The sequence below is a fragment of the Sciurus vulgaris genome (genome assembly GCF_902686455.1).
Source record: "Sciurus vulgaris genome assembly, chromosome: 10".
In the NCBI taxonomy this organism is placed as follows: Eukaryota; Metazoa; Chordata; class Mammalia; order Rodentia; family Sciuridae; genus Sciurus; species Sciurus vulgaris.
The window spans coordinates 47328438-47345635 of NC_136470.1; the positions used below are offsets into that span (position 1 = coordinate 47328438).

A 17198-nucleotide genomic window follows, 5' to 3' on the forward strand; every position below is an offset into this window, starting at 1 on the left:
AAGGGGCCTGGCTGTTGTCTCAAAATGGCAGCAGCCACGTGTAATCAAACCTGCAGGTATTGTAACAGTGAACTTCCAGGCGGACAGCAGGCAGCTGGTTCTCCACTGGCGGTCTGCGGTCAATCTGCTGGCAGTTGTCAGACGATCGGGAGGTGAACCTCGAGCGTTGGGTAATGGATAGGGGTAAGGCAGGCGATGGACACACTGAGAGGCAGGCAAGTGGCGGATGATAGACACCTGACAGTGAGCCATCTGCTCTCAAAAATGCGTCAATATGCTGGCAGATTGCAGGTCATCACAGCAGACAAATGGGTAAACACCAGGGGATCGATAAGTAGCAAAAACTGCCTCACCAAGAAACAGATATCCTCTGCTTGAAACCAGCATTACGGAAGCAACAAGGAACGCAGCCTCCCTCTAGTCCGCCATCATTGGATCCACACCCTACCTTAAAAATCTTAAGGGAAAAAAATAACTAATGGTAAATTCCCCTCAATTTAAGGATACTGGTATGAATATCATGGAATGACTACTGTGCAACAATTCAGGATTCTAGATTCCACAGAGATATAGGATTGAATCAGCTTTCATCCTTTAGGTGAATTTACACTGTTCTATAGAGACAGGACAATTGTGTTTAGTGTAAACTAGATTTGTGAGAAACACTTTGCCACAGGTTTAGTCTTATGAAATTTAGGGAAGTATTTTCCTTTGTTAGAAATTTATTTACACCTCTTATACCACACAGAATGTATTAACCACTGACGTAACTATCTAAAATAATAATGCAAAGACAAGAAAAGTTTATTTTTTTTAGAAAGAAAGGTACACACTTCCTTATTAACTTCAAAAATCATTGCACTTTAACTTCTATCATTTAACTAAATATTTATGGAATATTCTGGCAAACTACTTTCTACAGAAATACCTTTAGGCAGACATGGACTGTGCTAAATTCGTTATTAGGTATGAAATTAACAAATATTATACTTACATTAAGTGGTGAAAAAAGAAAATAGAATCTAGGAATATTGTGTCTTCTCTAAATTTCAAGGAGCCAACAAGAGTGTGGTGGAACTTGTGGTCCTTTTGAAGGCCACCACTCTTGTGGTTTGCAAACATCAGCCCCAGCATCTCCCTGTGTTTTTGGACTGGTTTGGTGATCCACTGAGTGTCAGGATTTCTTATGATAACTCTCTGGAATGGATCCATGAACAATGTGAAAGAATTTATACGCAATTAAAGAAATAAATGAAAGAATTTTTATGTGGATTCTTTACCAACCCGGTTAGAAGTCAGACTCTCAGAGCCCACAGTTTGCTTGTAGCTGATCCTAACAACAGGTTTCTGAAGGTTTCCGTGAATTTTACCTGGTTAACAGCATGATGGACAGGCTTGCCATACATTGCACTTTTCAAAACGGGGCATTTGCAGCCACTAAGGCACACATGAATCCTCCATATGACATGACTCTGCTTGACTTGTACCCCAGTCTGCACACTTTACCTGGATGAGTTGGGTAGAGAGCCCCACAACGCACAGAGAGCAGGTGGTATTGCCAGCAGGGACCCACAAGAAGAGCACGTCACATCAGATTGCTTCTTCCTGCCCAGCTCCAGGACGTACTTGTATGAAACCATCATAATTTACCTGATGGCTGCTACCTGGTGAAAAGAAAGGAGCCTCTCTCTCCTGTCCAGATATATTTTTTTGTGGAGCTCCTTAAATACAAAGGTAGCTCATTTCCCAGAAACTTCCATAAACATCACCTCTTTTATCTCACTGGTCCCAAATAAATCACATACTCTTCCATTAAATTTGTGTGGAACAGCGTTCATAAGGACAAGGTGTGAGTTATTTGAAAATGGATGACATAAATCATAGTATCATTAGGAAAAAGGAAAAGGAATCAAGGAATATAATTTTGATAACTGAAAAATGTCCATAAAAATAGTGTGTGCACTCTCTATTCAATTTAGTTTCTCAATTTTGTGATCAGTTCATTTTGTTCACACTCTTAAAATGTAATTATTGCCCTAAAGAGCTATTATCTCCAAAGGTTGTATTGATCAGTATTTAACATATAGATATTAATACTGAAAAAAATTTTTAAATGTTCTAGTCATTAAAATTAAAAATAATAAACCCATTATACATTAACTGACATAATCCATTAAAACATTTGAAGGAAATATGTGCTGTATGCATGTCAGGCACTGTTTGAGTATTGATAATACAAAATCAGATATGACGTGATGAAGTCACAGAAAGAAGTAGGACTTCATTTTATTTTCTACACTTAAAATTAATATTTAAAAAAAGTTTAAATATGTGTACTCCATTTTTTTTCTTAAACTATGCTTGTTTTCTAAACTCTTTGCCTAATATGTGAATTATTGAAGTTAGTCTCTTTTTAATCAATCACCAAATTGGTTTGCTGAGTCAAGCATATTACTCTGCTGCCAGGAGGACACCAATGTCTGTTGCCTCTAAGTAAATTCAGATTCTTAGAATGGCATGTAAGATTTTCAGTGATCTTGCACACTTTCCCACTTCCTTCCCAAACTCACCAAGAATCTGTCCAACAGTCAGCCACTATGATTGTTCTGTTCCACTGTTCACTCTTCTTCTCATATGCAGAGAACACACTCATTTTCACAAACATTAATTCTGGTCATGATAATTTCTGTTTTACTTCAATGATAACGAAATTTTTAAACAAATTTAACAAAGATTTACAAATCTTTAAATGTACAGTTTATGTCTCACTTCACTTAATAACTAAATATATCAAATAATATTATCTCCATTTCCTGAACCCCCAAGCATGTGGAAAAATATTATTGATTTACACTCTGGTTTCTTCTGGCTTACTCAGTTGAACTCAGGCAAGCTACTCAACATATCAATATATGAGGTTTTCATTCAAGAAAACAACAAAAAGAATATCTCTTTAGTTAGTTATTTAAGTGCACATGAAAAGTCAAGTCTGTGTTTAGCAGGTAGTATATTTCAGGAAATTATTTTTTCTTTTGTGTTTATTAATTTATTTAGTATATAAATATTTTGTCATGTACCTAGGATGTTCATTCCTTTGTTCCCTCTTATTTATTTTTGAACAATATTTCCAACTTTTAGTTAATTCTGTGAATATATTAATACATTTCATAGGAAGCAGGAAAGGGTTCTCATACTCCTATTGAATAAAAGACAAAGAATGATGTCAGGGAGAAAAAATCTTCATTGTCGCCATCCAGCTGGGACATAAGGAGCACGTGCTTTTTCTTGAGCGGGGGGGAAAAAAGGGGGGCTTTATTAGGAAGAACACCGACTTATATACAGTTAACAAACCAATCAGAAACTTGTTGCCAAGGGGAAGTAAGTCTTGGAATTTACTATCTGATAGCTTAGGCATGGTCTGACAGGGATAGCCAGTGTGCTCATCTTCCTGTTTAAGGCGAGAGACAAACTACATGCCCACTGGCGCTGTACCAGCCACCATCTTAGCTTGGTCTTAGCATGGTCTTTGTGGCGAGACTCCAGGCGTCGCCTGCCACACTTCATTTCGTCGATATTTTCATTAATTACATTGTTATGTGATGGAGAAATAAACTACATGAAAAATTAAAATTGACCAGGATTTATAATGAATAGCATTTCTCATGGTGCTTTATAACCATATATAAAATTAGGTTCATTATGCCTGTTACATGCACATACATGATTTGATCAATCTCATTCACTAGTGCATTCCCTATCTCCCCTCTTCCCCACAAATAATCTGTTGCTCTACTCTACTGCTCTCCTTTCTATTACAATTGTTTTTATTTTAATTTGTGCATTATAATTACATATACATAAGTGGGATTCATTATGGTATATTGGTGCATGGACAGAGCATAATTTTGTAGATTGCAATCCCCCATCCTTCCACATGCCCCTCCCTTCCTTCTCCTTCTATCATCTTCCTTTCTCAAAAGCATCATTTTAAACTACATGTTGTTAAATCACAATATGAAGATACTCTAGAGAATTGAAAGTAAAATTGAATAAAACTAAATATGAAAATATTATTTAGAGAATTAATATTTTATACATACATACTGAAATATAATCTCTTGAGATAACTAAAGTCTAGTTCAAAATCAAATTCAAATACATCGTTTACTTAGACAGATGGAATTGCTAAGAAAAACTTAGGATTTGAGAACCTAGAGTATGCCTGGGATAGTAAAAATTACTCTTTGGGATACAAGAAATTTGCTAATACTGTTAAAGGGAAGCTACGTCTTTGTATACTAACTTTTACTTCTAGCATTTGTTTGTTTTGTTGAAAATTATGTCTAATTGCACTATAAAATTTGTGAATAATTATCTGATCCACTCCTAATAGATTTCACCATGTTTGATTTTGAAGTATATTTTTGCATACTCTTTCCCTTTGGAGTTAATTTTACTCAAATACCATCAAGGTTTTAACAATCTAATATTTTGATTTTGAAGGGATAATTATCTAATTTCTCAGTATTTGTAGGTTTCTAAAAAGTACTATAAAGTTGAAATCAATCTTTCAAGGGAGATGATACTTGTCATAGAAAGTTACAATGTGAACCCTTCTTCAAAATTATTTTTATAACATTTATTACTTCCTTGTTTCTTAAAGTATAAATAAAAGGATTCAATAAGGGAACTATTAGAGCATAAAATACAGCAGCAGGTACATCTGTATCCCCTTCATTAACTGAACTTGGTCGAGCATACAGGAAGAGCAGAGAACCATAGAATATTGATACAGAGAGAAAGTGGGATACACAGGTAGAGATGGCTTTGCCCCTTCCCTCTTTGGATTTCATTGTGAATATAGTGAAAAGAATATAGAGATAGGAGATTACCACTACAGTGATAGTAAATGTTAGAATTGACCCTGCCAAAATATGTACCACCAATTCATTGATATAGGGATCAACACAGGAGAGTCTGTATAATGGAAGGATATCACAAAAAAAGTGATTGATTTGATGAGATCCACAGAAAACCAACCTTAACAAAAGCCCCACTTCTACCATGGGATGCAGGACTCCACCTATGTAGGCTCCTGTGGTCATGTGAATGCAGAGTTTCTTTGACATCAGGGTGTGGTACTGCAGTGGTCTGCAAATGGCCACATAACGGTCATAGGCCATTGCTGCCAGAAGAAAGGAGTCTGTTGATTCAGCAACACAGAGAAAATAAAACTGCACCATACATTCATACAGGGAAATCCTTCTGTCCTCGGAAAAGAAGTTCTCTAACATCTTGGGAGTGACAGCACAGGAACAGAAGGAGTCCATGAGAGCCAGGTTGCCAAGGAAGATGTACATTGGTGTATGAAGACGGCGCTCCATGTAAATCAAGGCCACCAACCCTAGATTCCCCACCATGGTAACCAGATAGATGGCAGAGAACACCACAAACAGAAGGATCTTCAGGTCTGGGTTATCTGTAAGTCCCATGAGGATGAATTCATTTGTCAAAGAATGATTGGCTTTAGTCATCTCTGTCTTGCCTATTGAGATAAATATCAATGAGACTTAAATTCTCATTAACACCATATAATTTTCCATTAATTTTTTTCTTTTTATGTGGGTAGAGAATTTTTTTCTTTACCAAACCCTGTTATGCCCAGTCCAAAATGCCACATACTTCCAGGGATCATTTGTCTTTTGAAGAGTCAGCAACTATGGCCTCAAGCTGAGACTCTCAAAATTAACAAGGATATTATAATTCCAGGGAGGATGGTTAAAGAACAGAAAGTTGCTGGGCACAGTGGTGCATGCCCATAATCCGAGTGGCTTTGGACACTGAGGCAGGAGGATTGCAAGTTCAAAGCCAGTCTCAGCAACTCAGGAAGGCCCTAGGCAGCTTAGCAAGACCCTGTTTAAAAAAAAAAAAAAAGAAGGGCTGAAAATGTTGCTCAGGGGTTAAACACCCCTGGATTCAATCTCTGGTACAAAAGAAAAACACAGAAATGACATCTTTAAATTTTTAATCATATTCATATAAACATTTAAGCTACCCATATTTGATTCATTTTCCCAAATAATTTGTGTCAGTTTTTTTAAAAATGTACCTTAAATATGATGTTTGTAGTGGCATATACCTGCAACCCCAGTAACTGGGGAGGGTGAGATGAAGGACCCACAATTTGGAGGCCAGTGTTAACAAAATAAATAATGAAAACCTGGGTATGCAGCTCAGTGGTAATGTGTGTTTAATCCTCAGTACAAAACACAAAAAAAATCCTAAACTAAAATTTAAATCAATTTTCCTATAAAGTCATGTTTTTCTACTGTGATAATGATCTTCATCTATTCTTCTAGGGGAATGAATGGTTTACAATATTTTATACATATGTTAAATCACATGTTCAAGATGGCACAAAGATCAGTAAGGAATATGGAGTATATTTTATCTAAAAGGAAAATTAACAGAAAAAGCTAAAGGTATAAATGTCCACAGATCATAACCTTTGCATAACCTACTGTTACACCCTTTTCATGAACAATGATTCTGTCCATTAAATTATTCACATTGATTTTCTCCTAATTCTAAGCTCTTCCTCTTTTGCTAAAGCATAGTTTGCATAAAGCATCACTCAATAAACTTTAACTGAGGATCCCAGACCACATTGACCACACTTGACTTATGGTGCATATGTTAGACGTTCAACACAATCTACAGTTTTATGTGTGTCATCTACATTGCATTATTCTTTCACATGTACATGAGTGTTACTTATAATCATTGTGAGGATACATTTTAAATACTTCTGTTTGGAGCTCTAAGAAAAAGGCCAAATGAAGTCCAATCCTGGCTCCATGCTATGACTTCTTTTCTGTTTCCTACTCATGATCCCAACTGACCTCTTTGCCTCTACAAACTCAGACTCTTAGCTTTGAAGAAAGGTCCACAAGGAAAATTTTAAAAATCATCTTCTTAAGAAACCAAGGTATATTTCCTTTGTCAAAACTATATATTTTTACTATAAGATTTCATAAGGCTTTCCAAATTTACAGTAGTAGATATCCAGTTGGATAAAAGCAGATTCATCTCATACTTCAATTTCACCACTTGGAAAAGAGGAAAACCTTTAAATTCTGATAGAAAATTTTATTACAAATTTCAGTTTACTTTAAAGGGCTATTTTTTCCATTACTTAGTGATAAAGTTGATCACTGAGCAGTGATTCACTGATAAAGCTGATCATATAAATTCTGTGACCAAACTGTGTTTTTATTTCCCATAAATAAGATACTAAAAGGAAAACAGTAGAAACTTATTTTTTTCCTAAAATATTAAAATAAGGTAAATACCAGTGTAGCAATTCAGTTAAACTACAAATAACTTTCAATGTATATTCCTAGATAAATTAACAAAATTTTGCATCTTACCTATATATTTTGAAGTTCTATGTTATAATCAGAGATTCACATGAATCACAGCTTTGTACCTTTCCCGATTTCACAATGCTATTAAATATTGAGTAGAGCTACAGCACTAATAAACAATTAAAATATAGAAATAACCAAACATGATAAATAATTCTAGGAAGTAAATTTTCAAATATGTCAAAATTTAAATTTAAAAAAATTCAAACACTTCTAGATAGATTTTTATAAGAACTTTTGGCAAGTGCAATTTTTGCTTTATGATGTTTATGTTGAAGGTCTCAGAATTTAAGAATATATAAGTGTACATTCTTGCAAAAACATTTGGGATTAAGAGAACACAAATCTCAGAGACTATAGGTCAGCGTTAATAATGTGTCCTTTCACTGCCAAGTTAAAGTTTTCCATCAAACCCTGAAGGGATTTCCTTGCACTTACATCATTGTATTTCTGTGTGATATTAAATCCTAAAAGCATATGAACCACTTGTCATTCATTAAAGATGTCTCATGAGATAGTGAGATTAAAGCAAATGACATTTACTAAAGTCTGTTTGATCCTGCCAATTTGTATGTAACTGACTCAGTTTTTACAATTCTCTTCACCATACTGTCCATACAAGGTAGAACAGGCAGAAAAATAGTCTTGGGTTCTTCGAACCCCTTTCTGGAGGAAGTAGAATTTAATATGGTGTATGAAAGATAATTAACTTTTGAGAGGAACCTGGAAGGCCTGATAGTTGAGTTAGGGAAATCAACTTTTCACTCTGTGCCTTGAGTGCCTATGTCCTACAACACACTCAATGGAAATTTGATTTTTTTATTTGTCCTGTATAACGATTTCTGTGATTGTCCTCCTGTTTTTCTCTTCATATCACATGTCTCTTACCTTTCTTACCCTGCTGTGTCCTCTTCTTCATCCACTAAACCCTCTGTAATATTATGCTTTCATTTGTGAGTACATCAGTAATTGGTCGTTCCTTCCCCACCCCACAACTGGTGCCCTGGTTTAGGGAGAAGGATTTCTTCGATATGTCTAATCCTGTATTTCCAATGCTCTGAATTGTTTGTCATTTTGTAGTACTCATTGTTTGTTGAATGAATTTAAAAAGCAATACTTCCCTGCTCAAGAGTTCTTAATAGAACCTCATTATTTCTCAACCAGATCCATGTACCTAATTTGGAATTCTAGATATTCCCAAGACTGCATCTTGTCACTTTGCTCTCTCCAGTGCACCAGAGGGAAGATGACCATGTGCCTCACTTCCGTTTCTTGTGCACCTGCTTTAAGCTGTTTCCCACACCCAAAATAACTTCTCCCTCTTTTTCCATTTCAATCCTGCTCATATTTAAGGTCAGATATGGTCACCTTTTATGTGAGAACTTCCTCTTCATTTCCTAAATTGTTCTTTCTATATCTCAGTATTTAATTTATCAGGTGTCACTTATATGTCCCTGGATTGTTCTGTACCTATGTTCTAAACAGCCTTAAGATAGGTATCATTTCATAGTTCTTGGCTCTTTACAGCCAGCTGGGCTAAATTCCTAACACATATTATTTCAATATTCATATTTTAAATATATTTTCCCAATGGATTTGTGATTTCAGGTAAACTTCTGAGGGTAAGAATGCTATAAACAGCATAGAGCATGAGAATATAAAGTAAGGAAGGAAAACTCAGGACCAATGTATAGATATCAGAAAGTGTAAGAAATAATCAGATATTGTATAGAAAAGTAGTTTGGCCGAAACTTACAGTATGATATAAGGGAAAACTTACAAATGACATAAAGGAAATGAGAGTTTAATTGGAAAATTTTCTGGTAGGTTCCTTCCTGTTTATTCTTTGTGCCTCTGCCATTTCACTGAAACTTTTCTCTGGTAGTTGACATCCAACTCTAAATGTCATTTGAAAGAACAACTAAGACACTTCTCCACCAATTGACCTGTTCCATTATCTAGCTCATCTAGAGATTCAACTGTCCTGTATCTGCTAGGGACTTCAGCAGAAGGCAGATTGCCACGAATTCTTTGTACATTCATATCAGTAAAATCACTTGAAAATTATTTAAATATTGACTATTCTCCTACATATTTGATATATACAATGCTATGTACATTATAAAACATAAAAGTAAAAATGAAAAAGAAATAAGATTGGGTGAATAAATAACATGAAATTTTTTCTGTGAGTGACACAGAATGTTGTATAACATTCATATTTTTGCTTTGAATTATATGATTTCCTCCTATATTGTGTTTATCCTTTCTTTTTCATATGGCTAACTTGCAAATATTTTATCCAACCCTTAAACTTATTTCTTCACAATTTCTTGTTCCCTTTCACATGCAGAAACTTCTTAGCTCGACATTATTTCATTTGTCTATTTTTATTTTTGCTGTTGTGATTTTGGGGTGTTATAAAATACAATTGCCTATACTGTTGGCTTGAGTTGTTTCCCCCTTTCATTATTGTCTAGTAGTTTCATACACTCAAGCCTCTCATTTAGTTCTTTGATCTATTTTGAGGTTAGTTTAGGATATGGTGAGAAAATAAAGGTCTAGATTTTTCTGCATGTGGATATCCAATTTTCACCTTTATTGAAGAGGTAATCTTTTGTCCTGTGTTTATTTTTGGTGCCTTTGTCAAAGTGAGTACTGTCCAAACAGGCGAGGGATAACTGGCATGATGACAGAGTTGGGGTATCTGTCAGTTGCTAGGGTTGCTTTGGAAGATCAAGGCAGGAATGTTGCAGTGTGCCCAGTAACAAGGGGTGAGCACCTGAAGGGTCTGAGGACTGCATGGAGGGAGGCTTTCAATAGTTGAATAGAGAGTGGTGCCTATTTCTAATAGTTGTGCAGGTAGCTTTGTCAGGCTTTCAGAGGCCACTTTTCTCAAGGCAGGCTGCCGACTTTCTCCTTAAGGTAATGAGAGAAATAGAGCTACCAGTCTCCTCTTAGTATTGGGGTGGATAGGAAGGTTGAACCATTTTGAATGCCAATGTGGCTGTTTTAGTATCTGAGGGGGGTGAGGAACCAAGATAACAGTTTGTGGTAGGAGCCTATAGTGAGGTAAGGTGTAGGCTCAGATTTTTCATGGCAATGTAGTAGTGTCATTTACCACTAGCTCCTGAATGTGGGTCCAGAGTCTGAGAGGGTTGCAGTCTTTTCCAGCAATAAATATTTCAGGTCTCCATGCCTGACTAGGGGCTACTGGGAACCTCTTGATTACATATCTTGTGAAGTCCCTCTTAGTTAAGCTTGATCTCAATTAGAGAGATGGGATGTTAAACATTTTTTCACACCTTTGTTATAATACCATCATAAGCTCCATGTTCCATATTGTCTTAGCCACATCCCCTGTGGACTCTGGCACTCAAACAATCCAGTGAAATAGCAGTTAAGTTTTCATAGTTTTTGCTCCTTTTTGTTTTGGGAAATATACCAAGTACCACTGGCCATTAATTTTTTTGCTGTCCTATATTCAAATGTTTCTTAATATCTGACACAGTTAAAAATATATTATATATAGATGTATTTGTCCAAATCAGAGAAAATGCTAGTTTAAAATGGGTCCAACCAAGGCAATATACACCAACGGTCAATGGTCATTATAGGGTGATATGTCTTCAGCAGGTTTAGTACTTGTGTTGAGCACCTCTCCTGAAGTATTTGTACTCTGTGTCCATCTCTGAGCTGTAAGGGACTAGAAGTCCTGATTCTCAGAAAGATATACTCTCACCAGGAAATTCTGCTAGGGTCCCATTAAATATAAATCTGTGCCTGTACTTTGGGTTCATATTTCTACAAGACTATCAATTAAGAAAAGGAGTCACAGATTTGCTGAAATTACTGACTGATAATCAGGAAGAAGTAGAGCTGCACTTACAATATTATTTTTAGCACCATATGATCCAAAGGCATCACATGGTTCTTAAATTTAACAATAAATTGATGAATGTCAAAACACTAATTATAAAAGTCATGTTGGTATGATGCTGAAATCCCTTAGGAACTGGTCTGCAGAAAGCCACCATGGTAGACATCTAACACATGACTAGGAGAGGATTTAGGCAAATATGAAGGGAATCAAAAGAGACTAGTAGATTACTTCTAGTATAGCTTTGCTACTAGATCAAAAGTGAGGATTGCACATTATTCTATTAGACTTCATCTCATAAAAGTCCTAAGAAGAGATATCCAAATCATGGGGGGAGGGTCTGTTCCTAGAATTTATGAGTATTATGTAATTCTGAACAGTTAAAGAGGTGTCCTGCAATGGATCTGTCATTCACAACCTAGAAATCACCTTATTTTCCTAGGTGTGAGTAAACTGTCAACTGACAGGTACGCAAAGAGCCCCTGTCCAGGAAATAGCCTAAGCTGAATAAAACTCATTAAACAGAAGAAATAAAATGAGTAAGATAATAAAAATGATAAGAAAAAAAGCGTCAAAAAGAGTACAGAGAACAAGATGGGTATAAAAAATTAACTGGAGTGGTACAACACAGAGAGAAATCAGATATCTGTAAAAAAGAAGAACTAAAAAAATTTTTTTATGTAACAATCCAAAATTTTAAGTAAATAATCATATTTTAGTTTTTTGTCTCTGTGATCAAAATTCCTAACAGGAGCAATGTAGATGAGAAAAAGTTTATTTTGGCTCACAGTGCCTCTCATTCAGTCCATGGTCAGCTAATTCTATACCTCTCAGCCCAGAATGAGGCAGAACAACATGGAAGAATGGCATGGTGCAAGAAAACTGTTCAGTTTGTGGCAGACAGGGAGCAGAGAGAAAGAACTCTGCTCATCAAGAACAAAATATAAACCCTAAAGGCATGCACCCATTGAGTAAATTCCAGCAGCCAAGATCCATTTAAATCATTAATCTATGAGGACTAATCTGATTAAATTCCAACTCTCATAATCCAATCATTTCATCTTGGAACATTCCAGTGTTGTTGCAAACATTAGCTTCTGGGGATACTTCATATTCAAACCATAACACAGAGATTTCATCCATGGTCAGAAGATTCTATCACTCTGGCCTTGAGATGAAGCAGAACATAAGTGCATACAGATGAAAGCTGCTCAGTTTATGGAAGCTGGAAATCAGGGAGAGGAAGGGAGGGAGTGAAGGAGAAAGCGAGAGAAAGAGAGAGAGAGAGAGAATGAATGAATATGAGAAGCTGAGTTCCCCAGTGACCAGTTTCTTCCAGAAATGCCCCGTTTGTCTACTTTTACCACTTAGTAAGTCAAATAATTAATCCATTAAGTGGATGAACCCACTGATTAGGTTTCAGTTCTATTTATCTAATCATTTCAACTAAACAATCCTGTATTGCCACATGAGTTTTTAGGGAGATACCTCAACTAAACCATGACACTTTGGCACTGGCCCCCAAAGCTTGTGTCCAGCTCACACTGCAAACACATTTAGTCCATCTCCAAGAGTCCTCATAATCTTAAGAATTCCAATACCACCCAAAAGTGCAGTTTGAAAGTTTATTCTGAGAATAAAGGCAAATTGTTGACTGTGAGACACTGAAAAAAATCATAAGGAGCTGTACACATTCAATATGCAATGGCACAGAGTAAACATTGCTATTCCAAAAGAAGGAATAATGTATGATGCAATCAAATAAATCCATATAGGCAAATAAGTCCTGTAGCCTCACCTCCAGCATATGGGGCACATGGTAGCAAGATGTGATCTTCAAAGGGCTTGGGCAGCCCCATCCCCATGTCTTTGCTAGTTGCAGCCCACATGCCCTCTTACTTAGGCTGAATCTGTCCATAGTTTGCTAACTTTCCTCAAAAGATATTCCATGGCATCTCATAAGTCAAGGGATCTCCATTGTATCTTCAGCTTCATTCTCACAGTTGTATGCAACCCCTTGTCAGGGAATACTTCCATGAATTCTGACCAGGAATCACACTGCCCAACTTCCCAGCCCAACCTTTGAAATATCAGTGAAAGACTATGTGACCCCTAACTCCAGCATCCTACAGTCCTGCAGAACACCACCACATGGAAAGAGTCAAGGACTGCTTCCAGTTCAAACAGCAGACCAAACCTCTAAGAGCATGTTTTTGCAGTAGCCACTGAGTAACTGTGTGACTGAGCATGGTAAATGGAGTCTTGGGAAATCTACTTCCTGGGCACTCTTGTGTGAACAGTGTGTCCCCATTGTCTCTTAAATGAATTTTTGCATTTGAATCCTTTATTCTGCGCATGGCTGGGTTCCTGCTGATTCTTGAGATGCCTTCAAGGCAATTTTCTTATTTATTTTTTCTATTAAATGAAAACCTCCATCTTATATTATGATATATATTATAGATCATAAAGACAATAGATACTGGTTTTCTATTTAGGTTTCACTCACACGAATATGTATATATGTGTATATATGAAAATAAAATATGTGTGTGTGCATGTATAAATTTAAATGGTCTAAAATAAAGGGATCAGCAGGGATATTTCGGGAAAAATATTGGTAAGAATTTCAATATTTATGCATAAAAATAGCTAAATAAGCAGATAACAAAATATTATATATTTTTACAAAGAAGGGATCAATGACATTTTACCAGATTTAGCTACTGGTATGGAGTGATTTATGGTTATGTTGCAAAGTTATTAAGAGCAATGCCAGGATGTCTAAGCACCCCGCACATGACCTTTTGAGTAAAAAAGTTAAATAAGGATATGCATACTTTTGTGCATGATTTGTTTGTTTACATATTTTTAAAATAAACAAAATATAGACCAGAAAATAGTGAAAATTATTTTGTATAAGTTCTCTTTAGAAATGTATGATTCTCATTCTGGACAGAAATTACACTGCCTTGGACTATATTTCTGATGTCATGGAGTGGGAAACCTTTTAGAGACTACTGGAATGATATCAGAAAGATTCTGGAACAAACATGAACATTTTGAGAGGAGTTCCCACTGGTAAAAGAGTAATAATTATAAGTCACTTAAGGAAATATGCTGAAAACCAAATTCATGATAATTTTAAAATATTAAAGATTTTCATGGGATAGTAAGTTATACACTTACTCTGAAAACTGATAAATGGATTTATATATTCTACTTTTTCTATGTAAAAACATATTTGTTTTGTACTGTTAGAATTTTTCTCACTAAGGAAGTAAAGTTTTAAATATTTAGAGAGAGAAAGGAAAAAAGGAAGATTAGGAGAATAATAAAGAAAAAGGGAAATGAAAGGAATGTAGAAAATAAAGAAAAAATAAACAAGAAGTAGGAATTAGGGGAAGAGAGAAAGTAAAGAAAAAAGGAAAAAATAAAGAAAAAGGAAGGATAAAGCATGGAATTAAGGAAGGAAGAAGGGAGACCAAAAAGAAAGAAATAAAAGGAAGAAAAGTTGAAGGAAGACAATGAAGGCAAAATAAAATGAAAAGATAAAACAACTGGGAAGAAAGGAACTAAGGAAAGAAGTAAGCCATCACCATCTTAAAAAATAAAAACACACCTGGCCAGCACTTGCGTTTTGAATACAGCCACGCTGGAAATCCCACCAGGAAGTGCTTGGAAAAAGCAGTGCAGCACTGGATCGGGCCAAGTGCAGTTTGGCCTTTGCTTTGGGTTTATCAGTCACCTTGATTATTACTCATCTTTTAAAAGCGGGAGAACAAATTATTTGCATGGATGATGTGTATGGAGGTACAAACAGGTCTTTTAGGAAGGTGACTGCTGAATTTGGATTAAAGATTTCTTTTGTTGATTGTACCAAAACCAAACTGCTGGAGGCAGCAATCACACCAGAAACCAAGCTGGTTTGGATTGAAACCCTCACAAACCCTAACTTGAAGCTGATTGACATTGAAGCCTGTGCACATACTGTCCATAAGCACGGTGTCCCTGCCCGCAGCAACAACCCCTCGAGACTGAAAATCGGAGGCAGACTGGGAATGAGCAGTATATTTATTTAGCCCGAAGTTACTTCCTTCCCTTGCACCAGGGAAGGTGCGTCTAATATACAATCACAGTCAATCTTCTTAGAATAGCCTGCGCATGATCAGTGCACAAGCACAGGCACTATATAAGAAAGAATAGGGAGCAAGAGTTGTCCACGAGTATGGAAGGAAACCTGACCAATCAAAGTAGAGATTACATATAAGCAAGCCCTACTAAGGCCACACATGCACCACCTCTTGGCTCTCTGCCAGCCGCCGTCTTAGAACTACTTACTCATATGACTATACAGAATATGTAATGTGTCTCTCACAGCATGGAGACATTATTCTGGTCGTGGATAACACTTTTATGTCAGTATATTTCTAGGGACCTTTGGCTCTGGGAGCTGATATTTGTATGTCTTCTGCAACAAAATATATGAATGGCCACAGTGATGTTGTAATGGGCTTAGCGTCTATTAATTCTGAAGACCTCCATAATAGACTTCTACCAAACGCTCTTGGAGCAGTTCCGTCTCCTATGGACTGTTATCTCTGCAATCGAGGCCTGAAAACTCTGCAAATCCGAATGGAGAAGCATTTTAAAAGTGGAATGGCAGTTGCCCAATTCCTAGAATCTAATCCCCAGGTAGAAAAAGTTATTTATCCTGGTTTGCCCTCCCATCCACAGCATGAGGTGGCAAAGCGTCAGTGCACAGGTTGCCCGGGTGTGATCACCTTTATAATTAAGGGCACTCTTCAATATGCTGAGACTTTCCTCAAGAACCTGAAGTTATTTAGAGAGCAATCCATGTGCAGCTAAGAAGAAAGTGTATTCACTCATTGATGAATGGAATATTCTATATATGTCTGTTAAAGTCTAAGTTGTTAATTGTTATATTGAGCTCTATAGTTTCTTTGTTCAGTTTTTATTTGAAAGATCTATCCAGTGGTAAGAGTGGTGTGTTAAGGTTACACAGAATTATTGTGTTGTGATCTATTTGGTTCCTGGAATTAAGAAGGATTCGTTTTATGTGCATGGGTTTGCCATTGTTTGGGGCATAAATATTTATGATCATTACGTCTTTCTGATCTATGATTCCCTTAAGTAGTATGAAATGTCCTTCTGGCTAACTTTGACTCAAAGTCCACTTTATCTAATATAAGGATGGAAACTCCCACTTTTTTACTGAATTTGTGTGCAGGATATGATTTTTCCCATCCTTTTACCTTTAGTCTACAGATGTCTTTAACTATGAGATGGATCTCTTGAAGGCAGCATATTGTTGGGTCTTTCTTTTCAATCCAATCTGCTAGTCTACGTCTTTTGATTAATGAGTTTGGGCCATTAACATTCAGGGTTATTATAGAGATATGATTTGTATTCCTGGTCATTTTGGCTTATTTTTGGTTTTTAAATTAACTTGGTTTCTCCTTTGATTGGCTTTTCCTTCAGGGAAGTTCCTCCCTTTGCTGACTTGTATTGTTATTTTTCACTTTGTCCTCATGAAATATTTTCCTGAGAATGTTCTACAGTGCAGACTTTCTATTTGTAAATTCTTTTAAGTTTTGTTTATCATGGAAAGATTTTATATCATCATCAAAAATGAAGGTTAGTTTTCCTGGGTATAAGATTCTTGGTTGGCATCCATGTTCTTTCAAAGCTTGAAATATATTTTTCCAGGCCATTCTAGCTTTTAGTGTTTTGTCTGAGAAATCTGCTGATATCTGTATTGGTTTCCTCTTATATGTAATCTGGTGCCTTTCTCTCACAGCCTTTAAAATCCTATCTTTATTTTAAATGTTAGGCACTTTTGTTATAATGTGCTTGATGTGGATCTGTTGTAA

At 36.1% G+C, this 17198-nt stretch overlaps 1 protein-coding gene and 1 pseudogene across 2 annotated transcripts in view; both read right to left on the reverse strand.

The window, feature by feature from the left end:
• Positions 1-990: 990 nt before the first annotated feature.
• LOC306637618 (large ribosomal subunit protein eL15-like) overlaps positions 991-17198 on the reverse strand; it is a 51902-nt pseudogene continuing 35694 nt past the window's right edge. The window contains exon 3 of the transcript in view: positions 991-1194. The product of the transcript in view is annotated as a large ribosomal subunit protein eL15-like (transcript). The remainder of the gene's footprint in view (positions 1195-17198) is intronic.
• On the reverse strand, positions 4590-5534 carry LOC306670384 (olfactory receptor 5K3-like; the record flags this gene model as incomplete). The annotated part of the gene is made up of 1 exon (XM_079155073.1): positions 4590-5534. One exon carries the CDS (start codon positions 5532-5534, stop codon positions 4590-4592), a length of 945 nt encoding a protein of 314 aa, XP_079011199.1.